The sequence below is a fragment of the Serinus canaria genome, chromosome 4, assembly GCF_022539315.1.
Source record: "Serinus canaria isolate serCan28SL12 chromosome 4, serCan2020, whole genome shotgun sequence".
Lineage (NCBI taxonomy): Eukaryota > Metazoa > Chordata > Aves > Passeriformes > Fringillidae > Serinus > Serinus canaria.
The window spans coordinates 19067174-19087638 of NC_066317.1; the positions used below are offsets into that span (position 1 = coordinate 19067174).

General features: G+C 36.9%; 1 protein-coding gene across 6 annotated transcripts in view; it reads left to right on the forward strand.

Annotated features, from left to right (window-relative positions):
• CCSER1 (coiled-coil serine rich protein 1) overlaps positions 1 to 20465 on the forward strand; it is a 612090-nt gene that overhangs the window by 228255 nt on the left and 363370 nt on the right. For all 6 annotated transcript variants that reach the window (XM_050973794.1, XM_050973791.1, XM_050973790.1 and 3 more), the window contains exon 6: positions 12154 to 12364. In XM_050973794.1, the coding sequence (XP_050829751.1) occupies positions 12154 to 12364 (211 nt within the window). The remainder of the gene's footprint in view (positions 1 to 12153; positions 12365 to 20465) is intronic.

Below are 20465 nucleotides of genomic sequence, written 5' to 3' on the forward strand. Positions count from 1 at the left end.
GTAGTGGAGTTTAAAGCCAATTAAAATGCTAGACTTTTTTTTTTTTTTCCTAAAAAACTTGTAGCACACAAATAATTGAAAATAAAGTAATTAAGACTAGAATGCCCGGCCTGTTGTTTTAGATGATGCTGTGGGGAAAAAATGTTGTCTACACAAATAACATTAGTGGTTGTCTCAGTCAGCCAAGCAGGATGAAAACAGAGAGTGGTAGAGGTTAATAAAGAGACACCATCTAAAACCTTTTTCCTTACAACTTTTATTTGTTTCAGTGGCTGCCTCAGCCGTTAGATTGATACTGCAGTGTCTGCAGTAAATATGCAAGTGAATTCTCTGGCTCATGTTCTGAAGAGATGATAATTTATTCTTCTGTAAGTTAATTGTCCTTGTAGGATCCACAGGGTTCCTCCCTGTTGGTAGTGAGCTGATCACAGTTTGGAAAAGGCAAAGTCTCCTCTTTCACTTAAAGGCATGAGAATTACAATTATTTCTTTGGTTATCCTCACTTCATTTGTTCTAAAAATGAAGTTGATATTCCTGTTGCATAAGCTTTACATTTCCACATTTTCTCTCCTCTTCATTACTGCAAGAGAACATGGCTTGTACCATGCAAGTTTTGCATGTCAAAAACTCCACTAGTTTATCCTGAGGAGGAAGAGTAACGATCTCCTACTTTTCACTGATTGGCATTTTTAAAATGAGAGTTAAAAAAATGCCAATCAGAGGTCCAGTAGGCCTGGACTATCTTATCTCTGTTTTCTAGCACGTTGATAAAAGTGTTAGTCATCTAAGTCATGGCTTTTGCCTGCATTTAAATGGCTTGCTTCACTCATCTCTGAGTTATTCTAGTGACAGACCTTATTCATGAGAGAACAGTCTGCATTAGGTTAATTATTTCTTACTGTATTTTCAAAAAGTAATTAGTAATATTACAGGACTTAGTATTTTAGAAGAGATTTTTGCTTAATCTGTTTCTATGTCTTTTTCCAACATTGCATTTGTTCTTGAAAATTAAACAAAAAAACATGATTAATGATGTTGTGTAGAGGAAATGCCAGCTTCAACTCATCAGGGTTCATTTAGTCTGAAAAATGACACTGGAATTTCAAAATGCTTCTTCTAGAACTAATAAAAATGTCTCTAAGGGAAAGCTTATTTATTTAATTCTCTACTGCTAGGTTTTGCTGGCAAACTTTGTGTTTTGCTGTATGACCCTGGCCGAGCTGAAAATGTATTTCAGCAAAAGATGGACAGTAGTCCTGTTGGGATGGAAAAAAGCTTATGGATTATGCTTGGAGTTTGACTGTGCTTAACCATGTCAGTTTATTGTGCTGCCTGCATAGAACCTTAGAGGGGAAAGCTGGAGGCTTGTTGGGGGTGTGTGTAAAGAGAGAATCTCTTTGCTTTGTGGAAACAACTCCTTTGCAGTTTTGGGAGGTTGCTGCCAGATGTTAAGTGGGGGAGATGAAGGTACACAGGCTGTGTAGGTAGAGAGCAACCAAGTGAGATGGAATAAAAAATTTTAAGGACTGATAGCCCTACTCTTCAATATTGCCTCAGAGAAATATGAATAATTCCTGGCCAAAGAAGTGACTAAAAATATACATTCTGCATTCCACAGGACTTCAGTGCCCTCTTTCCTGTCTGAAGATTTGATCACACTTTCCATCAACTTGCTGTTAGAACCAGTAAGAAGAACTTTAGGTTATGTGGTAAAAATTTTTATAACTGGTTTGATGCAGACTAAAAGAGATGACATTGGCCTCAGAACTGTGTTTTTAAGTGAATGCTATTGGTTTATCTATTTTTTGTAACATCAAGAGTTCCTGTAATACAGGTGGGACAGACTTTTTTAGCAGGATCAGAACTTTTTGTTGTGATAGAACAAGGTATAATGTTAGATAGAAGGAAGAAGTGTTTTAGAATAAGGGTGGTGAGGCGCTGGAACAGCTGCTAGGGAGGGGGTGGATGTCCTTGAATGGGAACATTCAAGGTCAGGCTGGATGGGGCTCTTAGGAACCTGATCTAGTTGAAGATATTTCTGCATGTTGCAAGGGAATAGGAGTAGATGACTTGTAATAATTCCTTATAGCCCAAATCGATCTGTGATTTGACAGTTCTCCTCAAAATGTTTCACTGTGTGTTCAAAGCTGATGTGTTTTTTCTTAAAAATAAAAAAAAACAAAACCAAGCCCAAAATTAAAAAATAAGCAAAACCAACAACAAAAAACACCCACAAAATAATAAAAAGTGACTCAAGTCAAATAAATAAATAATAAAAAAATCCCCCACAGCATTCAGGTAATGGCAAGCAATTTTCTTGTTCATTCTTCCTTTACCACTTGACCATGAGTTGTGGCTCTTTTTTCTTGTCTGTCCATGTCCAGTGTGTTGTTTTACAACGTATTTCCTTTTAATATGCTCACTTCCCATCGTGTTCCTCAGGTTTGCTGTGTTAGATTTAGGGCAGAGCAGTCTGGCCAGTAATATGCATGCCAATCCAAGTGGCTGATGGATTTCTGATCCCTGAAAGCACAGGCAGAGAGTGGCCTTGCCACAAAAGGTTCAAACTCATAAGTCAAGCAGTATTCCACCCCAAAGACTGCACAATGTCTGTATGTGCACAGGTGTATCTTTGGAGTGCTTTGTCTTCTGCATCCAAAATCTATAAGGCAAGCTTAGATCAAAATGTCATGCTGTATCTGGCAACAGTGTGGGCCAGAAATTGACATTTTGTGCATTTTATTTTTAAAAATGGAATTTATTCCAAAAGCTGGAGTCATACTGTGGGGTGCCTTGAAAATAAATGAGTTGGCAGTCCAGTTTTAATCTCAGTCTAAGATGAACTACAGGCAGCAAGTTTTAACATACGCTCCAATTATTATTAGGGCTGCTCTCTGGGCAAAATCAGTAACTAAAAGTATTAATTATGCTATTATGTAATGTACATTTAGGTTTTCACAGAAGAAATGCTACAAATTCTATTATAAATTAATAATCATACTAAATTTTTAATAATGTCCTTACAGCAACTTTTACGAGTGTGTTTTTTCATTTTCATATTTGTTGCAAGCTTTAATAAATTAATGGCACAATTTATCCCAGTAATGTTAAATTAAGAGAAATTGTGTTCCAAATATAGCTGTCATTTACCACTTAAAATTTGAAAGTGTGCAGTGTAAAAGGATTCAGACATCAAACTCAAATCATGGGCTGTATGTTTTCAGTGAGATGCAGCTTTTCCAAACTTGCATGGTTTTGCACAATATTGCTCTTCATGTTATTCTCAGTCTTAAACTGCAAACTGGCTCTGTAAACCAGAAGCTGCTGCAGTAACCCCAAATATTCAGGTAATTCAAGCAGTTACCCAAACTAGAGAATGGAGCAACCAGAGAGTAAACAGCTGAAATAAGCATTGAATTTTACTATGACAGTCTCAAAACCCAGTGTTAAAAGGCAGAGGACCTGATGTCCTCAAAGTTAAGAGAGACAGGAGGCATTGCAGAGAGAATGGAGCTTCTGACAGGACATGGTTTGTAGGCACTTGCCTGTCAAGCAGTGTTGCATCAGAACAAAGATACTGCAAGCATGAAGAGCTGAGCTAGTATTGAAGTTTTAGCATGCTTATTTCCTCCTCTGTGCTGGTGTACAAATAAATATTTAGAGATATTTTCAGAGTGATTCAGAGATCTGAGCTTGGGTCCTTCGTAGTCAACCAAATCATCTGTCTCTGGCCTCAGTTTAACAATTCATTAGATTTCCTTTTTCACAGCAGGCCACATCATGGGGGAGGGAAGGGACAAGAAATGTTTTCTTCTGTAAAAGAACAGTATGGAAGCACTACCGCAGTGCTCTAGTCAAATGGAATTACATATTCTGATTATTTTTAATGAGTTATTTACAATCAAAAAGAAAAACACTGAAGGACCATACTGGCAAAGTCAAACAAATCTCCTGTAGGTGTGCTAATTTCACTAGATGATAAAATAACATGTTTCTGCTGTGGCACATAGTGATTGATAACGTCATGTGAGAACAAAGCAATTAGGTTAATTTACACATTAATTAGTTTATTGCTTTCTTTTTGTTTGGTCTCTAATGCCTTTGTTTAAAAAATTGAGCGTGTGCTGTTGCAAGGCTTTAATTTCACTAATTAGGTTCCAAGTGCAGACATGGCAAACACCTGCCTTGTAAGTGAAACCATTCTGTGTTAATTTAAGCCCCCTGGTTGATTAAGAGGACGCTCCCAAGGTAACAACATGAGGGGTCCAACAACGTAGAGTCCTTCATCCCTGTATGTGGCTGGGAATTTTCCTTGAGTTATTGGCCTCTGTTTTTGCTAGGGGCAGTTTTTGTAAGTTGGTGTCTGGAGCTGTGCAGTGTTCAGGGGAGGAGGAGAGATTTTGAGCCTTTGGAAGGTGAGTGGTTCCTCAGAAATCTTTGTGCTTGTGAAGCTCTCAGACTCTTGTATTTCAAGATGATGGAGTGTGAGCTGTTTTCACTGAAGCAATAAACTAGCACCAGTGCTGGAATTCTTGTGTTGTTTTATTACTTTTGCGTGGATTACACTTCCCTAATAAGGAAGAACACAATATAACCTTGGAAAAAAAAAGCTTGTAGATAAGTATCTTCAAGAATGGATGTGTAGTTATATACATGGTCTGGATTTCTTTAGAAATTATGTTCCTGAATCCATTACTGTTGGATTCTTAGCTGTTGTATGTGATAATGAAAAAGGATGGGTTTTTAAGTTAGACTTTCCTTCTGATATATTTATAAAGTTTGCTGCATACCATAGGTGGATGGTATCCTCTGAATTTAGATACAACAGTTTTCCACTCCTTGTTCTAAAACTGCTGTATGGAAGGGAGAAGGGATACATTGGTTTCATCATATGTTTTCATCAAAATAGAAGTCCATTGTGTTGATTCCATTGGAGGGTATTGAAAGGTATTGTCACTCAGAAAGCTGTGTTTGTAATTAGTGAGTATTTCAGAGATAATGTTCTATTACTGACTTTACATTTCACCATATGAAAATAGAGAGTTAGTGCTAAATTTTAGAGTTACTAGTTGGACTTACCTGAACACCCACACAGTTGTAACTACTTTATTGTTGTACTGGGCATCCTTAACTGCTCAGCTCCTCTGACATTTTATTCTTTCTCTGAGTCACTGCCATCTAATCCTGTAGGCATGGGCATTTTTGCTAATGGAGGAATGTGTGTGGCTGTAGCATGATAACCTGAAGGATGATTATTTAGATATCTGTATCTGGTTTTAAGCCCTGGCAGTGTGAGCAATGCAGACATTTCTATAAGTGAACACAATCCAGGAAGAATTTCCTGAATCACCTGATGAGGAGAAGACAGGCAGGGTTTGGGATATAGGGAAAGTTGACAGAATGCTGAAGGTATTTTACTAAATATTAATTGGACTTTTAAATCTGTTATGCATCTCAGATGAACCTCTTGGCCAACACAAGCTATAATGACTTGCTTGCTTGCTCCACAGAAGTGTTTTTAATGCTTAATAGCTCATCAAAAGATAATATCTTAGGTTAGACTTTAATAATATGATTAGGTGCTTCCCAGGTATTTAAACACCAATTCAGACAGGTCTTGCAGTGAGTGGCTTGTCTCCTTTATAAAGTATATGAATTTTCCACTTAATTTTCTGGTCTCACTGGAAGTCCATCTTTGTTTGTCTTACCCATGTCTGTGAATTCTACTTAGCACTAAGCAAATATAACCTTTCCTGTTAGCATACCTATCTTCCCACTAAAGCCTATACTAACAGTTCAGAACCTTCTTATTGAGCACAGAAAATTGCTTGCCTTTTTCTTCTTTCATTTAAAATGCACATAATTTTCATCAGGATTTCATAAAGTTTTGATAGCAAAAAGTACTACCTGTAGTAGGAAGCATTTGACAATTTGTGTTTAAGTAATGAAACCTAGTTTGGTAACTGAATAAAAGGAGTGTACTGCTTGTGCTTCTTGGAAGGTACTAATCAAATCCAATATCCATTGTGATTTTACAGGGTTTTTTTAACCTAGTAAAAGCAAAAATGTTGCATCTGAACATTTTCTAAAGGAAAGACTGAAGCATTTAGAGCAAAGCTGAAGAGAAATGTTGTTCTGATCTATAAGGTAACAGTGACAAAACAGATTTGCCCCTCGTTTTTTCCATTTCCTCCAATAGTATCAAGTTTTCTGAACACTTTTCAGTGTGTGTTGTTAATGGATTAGATCAAATTGTTGTGGGTCTAGTCCCAGGTTAGCTGAGGTGATCCCATTGTGTGGAGTGCATTTGGAGTGAGACTTGGAGAGAGCATCAAGTGTCTTCAGCTTTAGTCTGTAGTGAGGCAGCATCCAGTCAGAAGTGTCGTTTTTACAAACACTGCAATGTCTGCAGGGAGATGTATCCTTTGTCCAAATAATATAATCACAGATTAGAAGAGAGCTTAAAGATCATCTAGTTCTAACTCCCCTGCCATGGACAGGAATAGGCAAAATTTATTTTTTCTTTATATCCTGAACAGAGACATAGTGTTAATTAATAGTTGTAAAATGGTTTCCAGAATGATCTCCTGCTGACTTGTTTTTTTCAGGGGGTGGGGAGGAATTTAAAAAGGCTGAAGCTACCAAAGTCTCAGTGCCAAGTCAACCTCATTTCCTTTGCTGGTTTGTCTTTAATGCTTTACTTACTACTGCACTGGTAATATTTGAAAAAGGCCCACTGGTCTTTTCCAAGTAGCTGTTTTTTGAACATTATCTGATGTTTCATAACATTATCTTATTTTATTTTTTTATTAAGTTTTCCTAATAGGTTTCAGGAGGAGGAAAAGGGCTGAAGTTTGGAGTGTTGTATGCTAGATCAGGGGATATAAACAGAGCTCTTAACTCCTGTGGAGTTTAGAGAAAGGAAAGAAATGCTTGACAGGCCCTTAAGAGCTGTACTTTACCAGCAGCTGGAAGATGGAGGGCATTTAATTTTTTTTTTTTAAACTTAAAAAAAATTATTCTGTATATTTTGATCACCATGTTCTACCCCAAAGGATGTCTTTATGACTGTGATATAAACCTTGGAAAGAAAAGCAGTTTTAATGGAAAAGGTTGACAGTCTCTTAACTTAGAGTAGTGCTGGCCATTAGCGTTTGTGTGCACACTTGTGCGTGGGTGGAGAGTTTGATGGTGACAGATGCTGGACATCATTTCTCTGAAAGGCTGACCTTGAAAAATCATAGCAGCAATAGAGGATGCACAGCTCTAAAAGCTGTAAAGTGTCAGACAGCTTGAACCTATGAAGCACTGATGTACAAGATTCCTAGATCTTATCCCTACGACCTCTGAAGCAGTTTCTCTTACAACAGAAGCAGTGTTGAGAAATTGTGTGAGACAGAGAAAGGTAGAAATTTTGATGCCAAAGAATGCTAATATTGGTCATTAGCCAAGTGTTTAAGTTCTGATTAGCTTTTTATCTTAGTATTGAGAAGCCTCCTGTTTCAGAACTGAATGAGGAGTTTGCCAGTTTTTTATCCTCCCTTACTACGTCTTGAGAACATTTCGGCACCGAGCAGGACATTATTTTATATGTTCATTGTAATATTTAGGAACATGGCTTTTGAAGTCTGTACCTTAACTCTACTAAATGTGATGAAGAGTCTTTGGTTTTTTTTTTCCAAAATATATCCCTGTATTTCAGAAGTGAACTGTTTGGGATAGAACATGTCTCTTTACTAGATGAGATTAGTAGGAGATTGCTCAAAGATGAGGATTCAGTATGGGAGGATAGTAGGGGGTTTCATGGGTAGTGTACTTCATTTTAGGAGAGTCACAGAGTGCTTCAAACTGAATTTTGGAAGTATTTGAGGTAGGCAGCTTTTCCTCTAAAAAGCAGAAACAATTGGTCTTACATGTCGTACGTGGTCCAGCTGAGGGATATTTATGAAAATAGTAATTAGTTAATTCTCTGAAGGAGGAAAACCTATTTACTGTTAGTGAGGAAAAAGAAATGTGGGTTGAAGGCTTTCTAGATTAATAAGAAATAGGATTTCAGGACATAACCTCTGTATGAAACAAAAACATCTTTCTTCTAATGTAAAAGGATGGGCCAAGCTATGGACAAATAAGAACTACTTGTTTTTTTTAGAAAATTTACCAAGACCAAATTTTGATGTATTTATATATAGGTGTGACTTCTACAACTATATAGATGTATATATTTATGAATATATACACACACAGCTGCACACTTAAACACTGCAGACTAGAGATTTAAGGCTTTAGAAGATAAGCCCTGAGGGAAGAAAGATGGTGTGTTCAGCTCTTCTCATAGAGTCTGGGGTCTTAGGCTTGGCTTTCAGAGCCTTCCTGATGCCAACAGTGTTACATGGGTTCTCCTATGTTAAGCTGATATCAAGAGAAGCAGACTCAGGGGAACCAATTGTATTAGTTTAGGCTAATTCTGATTTAGCAACATCTTGAGCACTGCTGATGAAAACTAAGAAGATTAAAGTCCACATAATCTGGGGATCTTTATGTAAGTGAAGTTCAAATTACCATAAGCTCTTCAAATCATTGATCTGAGGATCAGTAAGAAGGGAAGAATGACTTAAACAAGGCCAAGCTGCAAATCCATGTCTTTGGGTCCCTTTTCTTTTTTTTTTTTTCCTTCTTTCCTTTTTCCTCTCGTTTCCCTTTTTTCCTATTTTTTTTATAAAACACTACAAGAATTCTTTAATAAGGGAAAATTGGTTTTGTTCTACCTTCCTAGGGAAAAGGAGTTTTCAAAGGACCTGCACAACTGTGTCTCCTACTCAGTTAACATGTGGTTACACTGGATTAATGGAGGCTTTTAAATGCTGAAAGCCACTGATTGATTATTTTAATGCTAGCATACTATTTGAATAAAGACTGCTTTTGAAATAGAAATCTGCCTTAATGGCACTGCCATTTTACTGACTGTGGATATTGTAGCTTCTAATTCTTTGTACCAATTATGAGGGAGTAGATTTGTGGTGCTCAGTGGATGTGTCCAGATACATAAGAAACAAGCCAGCAGGACCAAACTATGAAGTACTGTTGAGTTGCACAAGTTTTCACTGTATTTAATATTTACAGACTTGGAACAAGGTTTCTGTGGATTTTCTGACCTTATGGTGGCAGTAATTCTACTGACGTTGTGTCCTTTTCTCTGTTATTATTCACGGCTCCTTTGCAGTGCTCAGGGATTTGAGGTGTCCTCTGTATGGGATGGTATTGAGTGCAGATCTGCACCACTGACATCCTCCAGAATGGAGTGGAACCATCCAGTTTACCTGTAGTGACGATGAAACCATGCCAGGGAATCACTGGGAAGAGTGGTAACGGGGTTGGGTCAAGCTATTTCAGAAGCGTTTTCAAACGGACTTCCAGTGCTCAGAACATTTTCAGGGGTGGTTCTGTTAAAGTAGGAACTTAGTCTGAGCTTATGGCAGGTGAATTTAGAGCTCAGGCTGTAGTCATGTATTTAAAAGTGGCCAAATTACCTTTCTGAAATACTGTATGTTGATAATAGTTGTAGTTAATGTTGTCACTTACAGGAAATACATTGCTTTCGTCATTAAAATAGACCTTTTGAGGCTTTTTTCCAAGGGCTTAAGAAGTTTGTCATAGATAATATTTGCCTGTGAAATGTTTTTATTACAGTGAATACATGTTAGGAAGGTGGAGGGGTCTGGCCATCTGTAAGGAGCTCCTGCACTACCAGTGAGGGAACCAGCCCTACTCCAACTTCAGAGGCTGACATGTTTTACTAATAAAGTGAAACTTCTAATTTAGGAAGAATTGGGTAGGGTTTTTTATTTCCCTTTCTACATTTCTATTGCTGCTTTGAGAAGAACTGCAGTGAATTACTGTAATAATAATGTAACAGACCACCTGGATGCTGTTAATAGTGAACTTTATGAAATACCATTTCTGGAATGAAGCTTAAATTAGCTTTTTTTTTTTTTTTGTGGCAAGGAGAATGACTTGTATCAGAGGGTGCAGAGTTTTTCTGTCACAGATCAGTTAAAGTACCTCTGAACTATCAGGAAGGACTGTATAATCTGGATGTTCTCTGTATACCATCGAACTCTGAGTCACCATTTTCAAGAGACAGTTGAATCAGATTTTAAGCTCTTATAACTGTGAGTGGTAATATGTTATTACAGTGCTTTTCATACTTTAGTGCAAGATTCTGTGTTTGAAAAGATGGTAGTTTTGTGTGTTGAGCAGTGTGATAGCAACATGAAGCCCACTGAAGTAACTGAAAATTTTGTCTTTATTTGAAATTCAGAATTGCTGTGTTTCCAGTACATCTATAGCTTATACCTAAACAATGTATCTCTTCCAGAGCGGAGGATCGTTTTCCAACAATACTGCTAATTTTCTCCTCACAGGGGAGCAAGGCATGGCTGGTAATACCAGGTTCTTCTCTTTGATGATGGGGAGTAAAAGACTCCTGCTGGGAGACAGTACTTCTGGCCCTTTCTCAGGGCCAGGATGGGACCCACATAGGATGCCTGTAGAGGAATATGAGCCAGATGAAACTTCAGTGGGAGGAAGTGAATGTACAGAATAGTATAAGGAATAATCCATCTTCTAGTCTGCAGGTGCTGGGTGGGGAAGAAAGAAAACCTTGTTGTTTCATCCTAATTTAAATAATGTGCTTTTCTGAATACATACACCTTCTGCAAGTGTGGATTCCAATAGTTTGAATCTGGCTTCTTTTATAAACCTTTAAAAGTGGTCTATGTTATGATACTTCAGTTTCTTAAGTTTTTTCTTTGCATGATTTATACCTGGGTCTTGTTGAAAGACTATAAAACAGCAGTGGTTTAATATACTTCAATCAAAAGGAACTTTACCATCCACCTCATATTTTTATTTTAAAAGATGCAAAATGCTCCACTCAAAGATGTTTGAGTGAATATTAAAATCTAAACAGAAAAATTTTTCTTGTTCTATGAGTCTTGAAGAGCCTTAAATTTTAGTTCCATTGGCCAACATGAGGATCTGTCCATGTGTGTGAGCTCTGTTGTACATTGCTTGATCTAACATGTTTTTTTTTACTGCACATTACTTAGCTTTCAAAATATAAAAATGAACCATCCATAAAAGATAGGTACAGTATCCTAATTTCCATGTTTTTTTAGTATGATAGTGGGAATTGTTTGTCTTAAGAAATCGTATTAATTTGGTTTTGTCTGTGGATCCTATGAAACCAAAGCCAAGGAAAATCTTATGTGGGAAAATGTCCTTTGTCCTTCCAAACTATGGCAGAATCACTTTTTTGTTGTGTAAAAATTCAAATGAAAGAGAAAATTGAAACAATATTTTAAATTAATAATACTTGTGATTTTCTTCGCTGCTTATGTGCTAGCATCTTTAATTGTACTGAGTTAATTTCGAAGGACTTTCTTCATCATGGGAAAAATTATTAGATAACTTGTTCTGATATTAAAGGAAGATAGTGTGTATGGAGCAAAATAATGGTCTTTCATTACCTTTAAATTCCATCAAAATCTTTCTGTGTCTTTAATGGATTCTCACCTACAATTTACTGGGTTTTTTTTGTTTCATGTTCTGCTTAAATAGCTTTAGTAGTAACTAAACCTAAGAGTGATGCAGATTAATTAAATTCCATATTCCATTTTATACAATGGCAGGTTCATCTTATGTCACTGGGCCAGCCCAGAAGGGAGATTTTTCTTTTTTTTTTTTTTTGTTGAGTTTTCTTTCTGAGTTCTAAGTCAAAGTGCATGGAAGATTATGATTTGATTTAGCTTCTGAAAGTGCAAGACAGATGACGGATTCATTTTTTTGTAAAGCTCAACTTGAAATAAAATAGACCTGTTCAAGTTTTGCCCATAGGTTATTTTGTTTTAAGAAAATTACTTTTTTCTGTAGGGCATGAGCTAGAGCATGATTTTAATTCCTGTAGAATATGGTCCTTTTATAAATGTGTATTTTATTGCTAGCACCATATGGCTACAAGTATGTCATAAAGGCTGTTCATGGTAGCGGGCTCTAAAAACAAATATGTGTCTTTAAGCTCAGAGGAACTACCACCCCCAAATTGTTAGTTCTTTTTCATATTTTAGTGTTGACCTTTCTGTTTTCTCTCACAAGGAATCTGTCCTTGAAGCTGTCGAAGGAGGTGGAGCAAGGAGAAGCCAGGTACCCCCGTGTCAGCCAGCTGGCTGGCAGCCCATCTGTGGAGTGGCCTTTCACTGGTCTGGAAGAAGGTGGAGGCATTGAGTCTCTGCCCTTCAGATTGATGCTCCAGGACTGCACGGCTGTCAAGACATTGCTTCTGAAAATGAAGAGGGTTCTTCAAGAGGTAATCACCCACTTATTTGTTAGATTAATATATTTCAGCATTAATGAACTAGGCAGCAGAAAAGGGTCAGTAAAGTTTATGGACTTAATGTATTTTAATACGTCTTGAATACATGGAATTGATGCAGAAGTATAAATAGTCATGCCTCAACATGGTGAAGGTCAGAAAGTTTATACTTGAGCAGAATTTAAATGAGCCTGCCATCTTGGTGTCCAGAGTGTAAAGCTATTTTTGGGCTTTTACTAAAAGGGGGACAGGAGAAGCCAACTGCTTCTGGCAAAAATGCGTTTCATTGTTTTCTTCCAGCATTTTAGAGCTTTTCAGTTTTCTTACTACAGTTGTTATCCATTATGAAGTTGCATGGAATTCATTTAGAGGAGAAATGCAGAAGGGAAAATAAAATCTCCTAAATAGCAGTACTAGAGTTAGTACTCTAATTCTGCCAGCTTGGGTTTGTAAATGATGCCTGAAATCAGATTTTGTAGGCCATTCATTGGGCCGTTTCAAACAATTTCAAGAGTCCTGGCTTGTCTTGTCCTGCTATATTCTCTTGCTTCCCCTATGGACTGTGGTGTTGCTTTGAAAATTTCCTTTTCTGTTTGTCTTTAGAATTTTAGACAAATAAAATTATTTGGGTTTTTTTTTTTTTTTTTTAATATACTTTCCAGTTGTGGAGCCTTTACTCTGATATAGACTGTGAACTTTCATCTTCATTGTTAGAGAATTTCAGTTTTCATTATGTTTTGACCTACAAGAAGGATTTTGTTTTGTTTGTTTTTATCTATGTAGTTCATAGAAATACAGAATAATTTGTGTGTAGAGGACTCTCTGGAGGTCTACTTTCTCTACTCAAAGCAAGGCCAACTCAGGAGAGGTTGCTCAAATCCTTGTCCACTTAAACTTTTGGTACCTTAATGGGGGTCTCCACATCATCTCTGGGTAACTGTTCCAGTATGTGACTACATCATTGCTAACTTTTTTCCTGAAGATGAAAGCCGAATTTATCCTGTTGAAGCTTTATATAGTAAAGACTGAAAAGAAATTGGGGGGTTTTACTGCTCACTTCTAGGTTATCTGTATCTAAATTCAGCTGTTGTCCTACCTGAAAAGATTTGTCAAAGGTGTAGCCATGGTAGTTTGAAATTAGTCCCCCTAAATAGCATGGTTTTTGCTCACTGGCAAGCCCAAGGCTTTCCACTTTCACTAGGAGCTTGATTTCTACTATATGGATTCTTAATGCCCTTCTGACTTACTGAATCCAGAATTGAAATAATTAATTCTCCATTAATTGCTTTTTTTATAGAATGTGAGACTATAGAGTAGATTTAAAGGATTTGTAACTTCATTTTATCTGTAAATAAGTAAATAAGAATTATGAAATTATATGCCATAGCAGTTCTAACATTGAGGTGGTGATATTGGCAGCATTCTCTGTTGCTTCTAGTGGGAATAATTCTATAATACACAGAAAAGGGCATTCTTACCATGATGAGAAGTGTAAGAATTTTAGTTTTAACTTAGAGTTCTAATAGACTTGTGTAAGAATCTACTGTTATTTTCTGTTTGGAAATATGCCGTACCTTTCAGTACTTTATCTTTAAAAGCAATCCCCAGGTGATCTCCACAAAAGGAACATGAGGTTATTTCATGTGACTCACTGGAATTTCATGCCCACTTACTAATACCTCCTTATGTAACTCATTGATCTTATTTTTTTCATCCAAATCATTCAGTCTTTTACTTATTTGTTTCTTTGTACTATATAATTTTCATCTGCCCAACTGGCTGTAGCACAGTGTGTCTCTGTAGTTTTCTTTTTGTCTTGCCCTATGAAATCAAAGTGGCCTTTTCCTAATCCTACATTTGGATGTCCATATATGCTGTAATTTACCTAGAAAGAACTTGAGTAGCTGCTTTGAACAGTCAAGGACATGACCCTGAAATATGTTAGAAATTTATATTGAAATGACACAACTTGATTATCTTCAGCTATTCAGACATTCATATGTTTATGTCACTTTTAAATTATTAGTGAAAGATTACAGGAAAATATAATCCCATAAAATTGAAATATTGTATTGAAGAATCTGATAAATAAGTCATCTGAGCATACTTAGCAGACAGTTTCCATGGAGAAGATCCCTTACTTCCATTGCAACTAAGTGTAATTTTTTCATCCAAGAATCACTTCTGCCCTAACCAATATTATAAATCAAACTCAGAACAGTACAGAACAAAAGACATAAAAGAAAAATTCTTTCCTTACTATGGAATGCTCAGGTATTTTTAGATATAGTAAAGCATAGTCTCTGGCAGTCTTTTATGGAATTGAAATATTCTGTACTTGCAAGAGTGTAAAATAAGATTATGTATTTATAAAAATAATAATATGTCACTTTTTCATCCACTTCAAAAATATACAAATCATACAAATGTCATGGGGAAGATTACAGAGGTTACCACAAAAAAAAGTTGCACTATTTCTGTTTTATAGCTGATATTACCCATAGAAGAAGGAGTTACGGTAGTGTATACCTCTTTATTGAAAAATAACATGCTAATTGAGTTAAAATATTAGACCTGTTATTCAGTGTAATCCTTCTTCTTAAGCACTGAGCGCTGCTTCTAAGCATTAATTTAATTATGACCTGCCAAAATGTAATACTAGCTAGTAAAATATGCTTTTTTTGCTGCAGTTGCTTGTAATTGAAGAATCTAAATGGAAAAAAATGCACAAAATATATGCTGTATTGTGCTGTGGACTTAGAGACTTGTTATTAGTCTTATCTTGAAAAGGGAAATTGAAGACATGGCAGTAACTTTCAAGATTGAGAATGTTATTTAGTAAAAGGCTAATGAATGATCATTCAATTAAGAGAATTAATTGCCATTTCACTTTCAGTGAAAAAGCCTTGGAAGTGTCTACTAGTAATTCTTTATGGGTTGGGCCATGCAAGGCTCATAAGGCAGATTGTTACCCAGGGTTTTGGGAAACCTCAAAAACAAAGCTGGAGAATCTGTGGGGTCCTGGCATGTGAGGAAACTCAGTGATTTTCCATGTGCTCCAGAAATCTCTCTCAGTCTCGTCTGCAGCTTGTTTTCATGGATTTTCCATTTCTGACAGACAAATCTGCCATAAATTGTGTAACCAAGGCCTGTGGGATGCATAATGTAATGAAAAAGCATTACCAGAGAATTACCCATATTACCCAGCATGGGCAGCTTGATAAAAGCCACTTCAGCACAGCGGACAGCGCAAGCTGGTTTGCAGCCTGTCCATGATTTTTGTGGTTTTCCTTTTCTCTCCAGCTCTTGGATGTTTCTTTTGACTGTTTGGTTTTTGGTTTTTTATTTTCTCAAAGTCTTTCTAGTACTGACCTTTTTGTCAGTAGTAACTCCTCTCTTTTGGAAGAGAGCAGACAAGAAAATAGGAGTTGGATGGATGAAATTGGGAGCTTTATCCACTCCTAAGAAATTGATTCTTTACCTTCTGACTTGAGACTGGCCTCTCTGCTCTGAATTTTCTTCAGTTATTTTCTGTCATTTTTTTTCTCCCCCATTTTGAGGGGAAAGTATAGAACAATTGATGTTCTATACTTTCTATCTTTTATAACATTTCTGGCAACCGATTGATTGTGTTTGGCCAATGAGCTTCTGAAAACTAGACTGTAGCTTCTTTCTCACCCATTGCTATCAGCAATGATGAATATAAAACGCCTCTTAACCAAGCAATATGTTGGCTTTCCTGTACTCTTCCAGAGGAGAATGAAATTATTTCCATCTGTTACCTTTTTTTATGGCTTGAGTTATAGCTGGCTTAGGCAGTGTTGAAGTCTGGCTAATCGAGGGGACTTTTAAGGGCTTTGCCTTTTTAGAAATCTTTGGTCGAGCACTTCAGGCAGAGACATATGAGCAAAACTTGTATGGCTTTGGCTTTGTGCCTAGCAAAAAAAGGTCTTTATGCTGAAATAAACAGAATGGAAAAATACAGTTGCATTGGGAAGGAATTCATGTAGTCAGTGATAACGGGGTTTTGTTCAAACTTTAGTTGTTGAGCTTGTAGATTAATTTTACTGAGTGCCATAATAAAAAGAAAATCTTTAGGCTTGTAGAAATAAGGTCATATTTTCCTTGTATTCTTTATGAAATATGTAGTTTATCAGATGCAAAATTCTACTTTTAGGTATTTTTAAGGGTCTATCAGAAGTGATCTTACTGGTTGCTTATCTAGAAGAGTACGATATGTTGTTTATATGTTTGTGTAATTTGGAATATAAATTATTCAGCCCATGGGTTTTGGTTTTTTTTTTTTTTGAGTTCTGCAAAACACCATGCAGGCTATAGAGTTTTAGCTAATTGCTACAATTAGCAATAGGACTAAGTCACTTTGGACATGTATTGCATACTGTGTTTTACTAATTAATCATTTATTTTACTGAGGGAAATTGCAGCTGCCTGTGGCTGTCATTAAAAGTTAATGTGTCTGATACAGTGTCTTTAGATTACACTTGGAAAAAAACCTCAAAAAAAAAAAAAAAGAGAAATATGGAAAATTATGTCAAAATTGCTGAGAGACAGGCCATTAGTGTTGCCTGAGATTAGTGGGGCAGAGTGATACCACTCAGGCTGCAATTAGTCTGTCAGATATCACTGGCTGCATTACTTCTCCCCATGCATCTTTCACCTCATCAGTAAAATAAGCATAATTATAGAGTCCTCTTTTATACTGCACTTCCAATCTACTGATGGAAAGTACTGAGAGAAAGCTAATTGCTGTTTGCTAATTGCTGGTCAATATGGAATTGGCCTTAAACTATGGTTTTTGGAGACGTTAAAGAATTTCCTTCAGTCCTCTATGAAATCTATTATATTTGCTAATACTGTGTTAGCCATGCTAGGAACCAATTGCAAGTTGAATACACTGTAAAATACTGCAGGTTTTCTTCCTTTAAGTAACTTTGTAATTAACCACTGTAGCATTGATGCTTTATTCAACAAGTCTGCATCTAATGCAGTCCCTTTTATCAAGTAATTCATGCTGGAAATTGGTAGTTCCTTCATTTCATGGTATGTTGACACTGCATATACTCATAAATTTAAATAAATACTGCTGAAAGTGTACTAGATTTAGTAATAGAATTCAAATTTATCATGTTAAATTGGCTTTTTCTCTTGGAAATATACATTGGCACACCCATACCCAGCTGGTTGCAAAGGCAGGCAGCACACCCCATAGTGGCACTTCACATCATTTTTTTTCTAGGAGTGTTTCTCAGAGTAGTAGAAAATATTGGGAACAAGTGGATATAATCAGGTATTCACTTCAGCAGTGAAGATGTTTTATTCTAAGATTTTCCACTATAAGGTATTTAATAACAATGAACAACCCCAATGTCAGTTATTTAGTTATACACTTTCAAGGTACAGGAACAAGTCTGAGCCAAGTGAAGGCTCTTAAGCAGATCTGGCACCAGGCTGACAGGCCTGTAGATTCTGGGAGCCTCCTTCCAGCCCTGCTTGTAGAAGGGCATCACATTTGCTAACCTTCAATCAATTGGGACCTCCCTTGTGAGCCAGGACAGGGGGTAAATAATTGAAAAGGGCTCAGTGAGCTCTTCCACCAGCTCCCTTTCTACCCTTGGGTGGGTCCTGTCTGGCCCCATAGTTGTGTGCATGTCTGGCAGGTTGCTGGCCATTGCCCCTTGGATTGTGGTGGTTTCATTTTGCTTCCTGGCCCTGTCTTCCAGCTCTGAGGACAATTGATCTTACTACTAAAGATGGATGCAAAAGCAGCATCATGTTCCTTTATCCTTTCTCACTTTGTTTCCCCCTGCATCCACTAAAGGATAGAGAGTCTCCTAAACCCTTTTTTGTTGTTTATGTATTTATAGAAACTTTTTTTGTAGTTTGTTATGGCAGTAGCCAAATTAATTTCTAGTTGGGTTTCGTACCTTCTAATTTTCTCCCAGTGTAACCTCATGAAGTCTTTGTAGTCCTCCTGATTTTCCTGCCTCTTCTTGCAAAGATCTTAAATTCACTTTTTTTTTCCTGAAGTTCTGATCAAAGCTTGCTGTTCAGCCACACTGGTTGTCTTCTCTGCTTTCTTGTCTTTTGGTACATGGCATGGGCTGTTCCTGTGCCATTAAAATTTATTTCTTGAAGAATGTCCAGCCTTCCTGGACTCCTTTTCTCATAAGGATCTTCGCACTTTATAATAGATGCTCCTGGACAGCATGTTCATTCACAGGTTGGGATGGGAGCACAGCTCTGGCCCTCTGTGGAGTCACACTAATCCTGGCTCACTAAAAAGACCTTCTGAATTAGTTCAGCTCAGTTATCAGTTTGTCATTGCCCATGCTCACGTTGAAGTTCTGCTGAAGGCTACATTCAGAATGTTTTTTGAGCTGCACTTTGACATTATCAGTCTGAAATGAATACCCTTAATTTTTAATACTGAAAATGGAAAATTTCTCTGTTTCTGTTCTGTTTGTTCTGCCTCTGGCTTAGTGGCTTAATCTTTGTGGATTATATGTGTCTGTGTGCTACAGCCTCACTGAAACCAGATTGGCCATGAAGCAATGAAGCATTAAGTTCTCTTCCACATGCAGAGGTGGTGGTGATAGAAGTATCTACTCCATGTTTCAGAAAGCAAGAGATGAGTTTTCTTATTTCTCCTGTTGTTGAGTTGAAACATTGTTGTCTGAGTGAAACATTTTCGTATGGCAGGGCAGTGTGGTCCAGGTCAGCACAGATTTGCATAGATTGTGCTCCAGCCTCCTCAACAAGCCAGGTCTTAGCAGCCCATTGGCAAGAGGCATTAAAAATATTAATATGTATTGTTGCTACATCAGCACTTCTGTGCAATTGACTGTGATTAACCTGTGGCTGAACACCATAAAATTATAACTGTTGCAAAACTGAAACCATTTTCTCATTTAGTACTTCCCGTGGTTTTGATCAGTTGCTGCAGGTCAGTCAGGTAAATCCCACCAAGGGAGCTGATCACACCAATTGCATTTTGGGATAAATCTACAAATACCAAAAGTGCATTGCAAAATAATGAGCAAGTGGGGGAAGAAATCCAGAATGTCTGCAAGAGTCTGTGGAAGGAATTGATTATAATAAGTTATTAGGGCTTATGAGTAATTTGAGTTAAATGGCAGTAGGTAGATGGAAGAATTTCTGATAAAAACATACATAATACTTCCAGGTCTAACAAATTTCCCAATAAGTTACCCAGTTATCCAGGGTTTTTTTAAGGAAAAACTGATTAAAAGCAGGAGTGGGATGAAGATGAGCACACAACATCTAAGCTTCATTATAATTGATTTCCCTGCAAATTTATTTTTGTTATGAAATAAGCAATACATCAACAGTTTTGTAATTTACAAAGAGGATTTTATTTGAGTTTTATAGCTGGTGTCATTACCTTCAAGTCCAGTAGGTTAAAACCAAATAGAATTATCCTCATCTAAATAGTCTCTCAACTTCTGAAGTCATACATTTTACTCCCCCTATGTATTAAGATATTTTTTTTTCATCCTCATGATAGGTTTCAGAGTCTTCCTGGCCCTGAAAAATGACTGGTTCTATAGATAAAGCAGTGAAACTGGTAATAGGCAACTGTTGCTGTAAATTGCTGTGAGAAGAATTACAATTGCTGTAATTGCTGTTCAAGAAGAGTAAAAGGCAACAGATAAAAATGTAGGTCTAATACTCTGGCAGTGGAGTGCCAGCTGTACATGGAATTACCCATTTCAATATTTGTGTTCATACATGACCATAAGGATGATTATGCAGAGTTAAAATTTGATCTCTTAATTATCTCTAATGCCTTGGTCATCCAGAATTTCTGATAAAGGAGAAAGGAGAGGAGAAATTCTCACAGTTTGTGGCATAGCTCTGTGCTGCAGATTTGTTTAATGTTTTCTCTGCACACTGCATTCTATTACTTTGCAGCCCAGTTATCAGAACAGTGCTGATCATTTTTCTAGTTGGAGAAAGAAAATATATGAGAAGTGCTGATGCAGCATGCTTACAACTGAGCACCCTGATCTAATAGATGCCATCTCTGCTCACTGCAGGGCAGTTGGACTGTTAG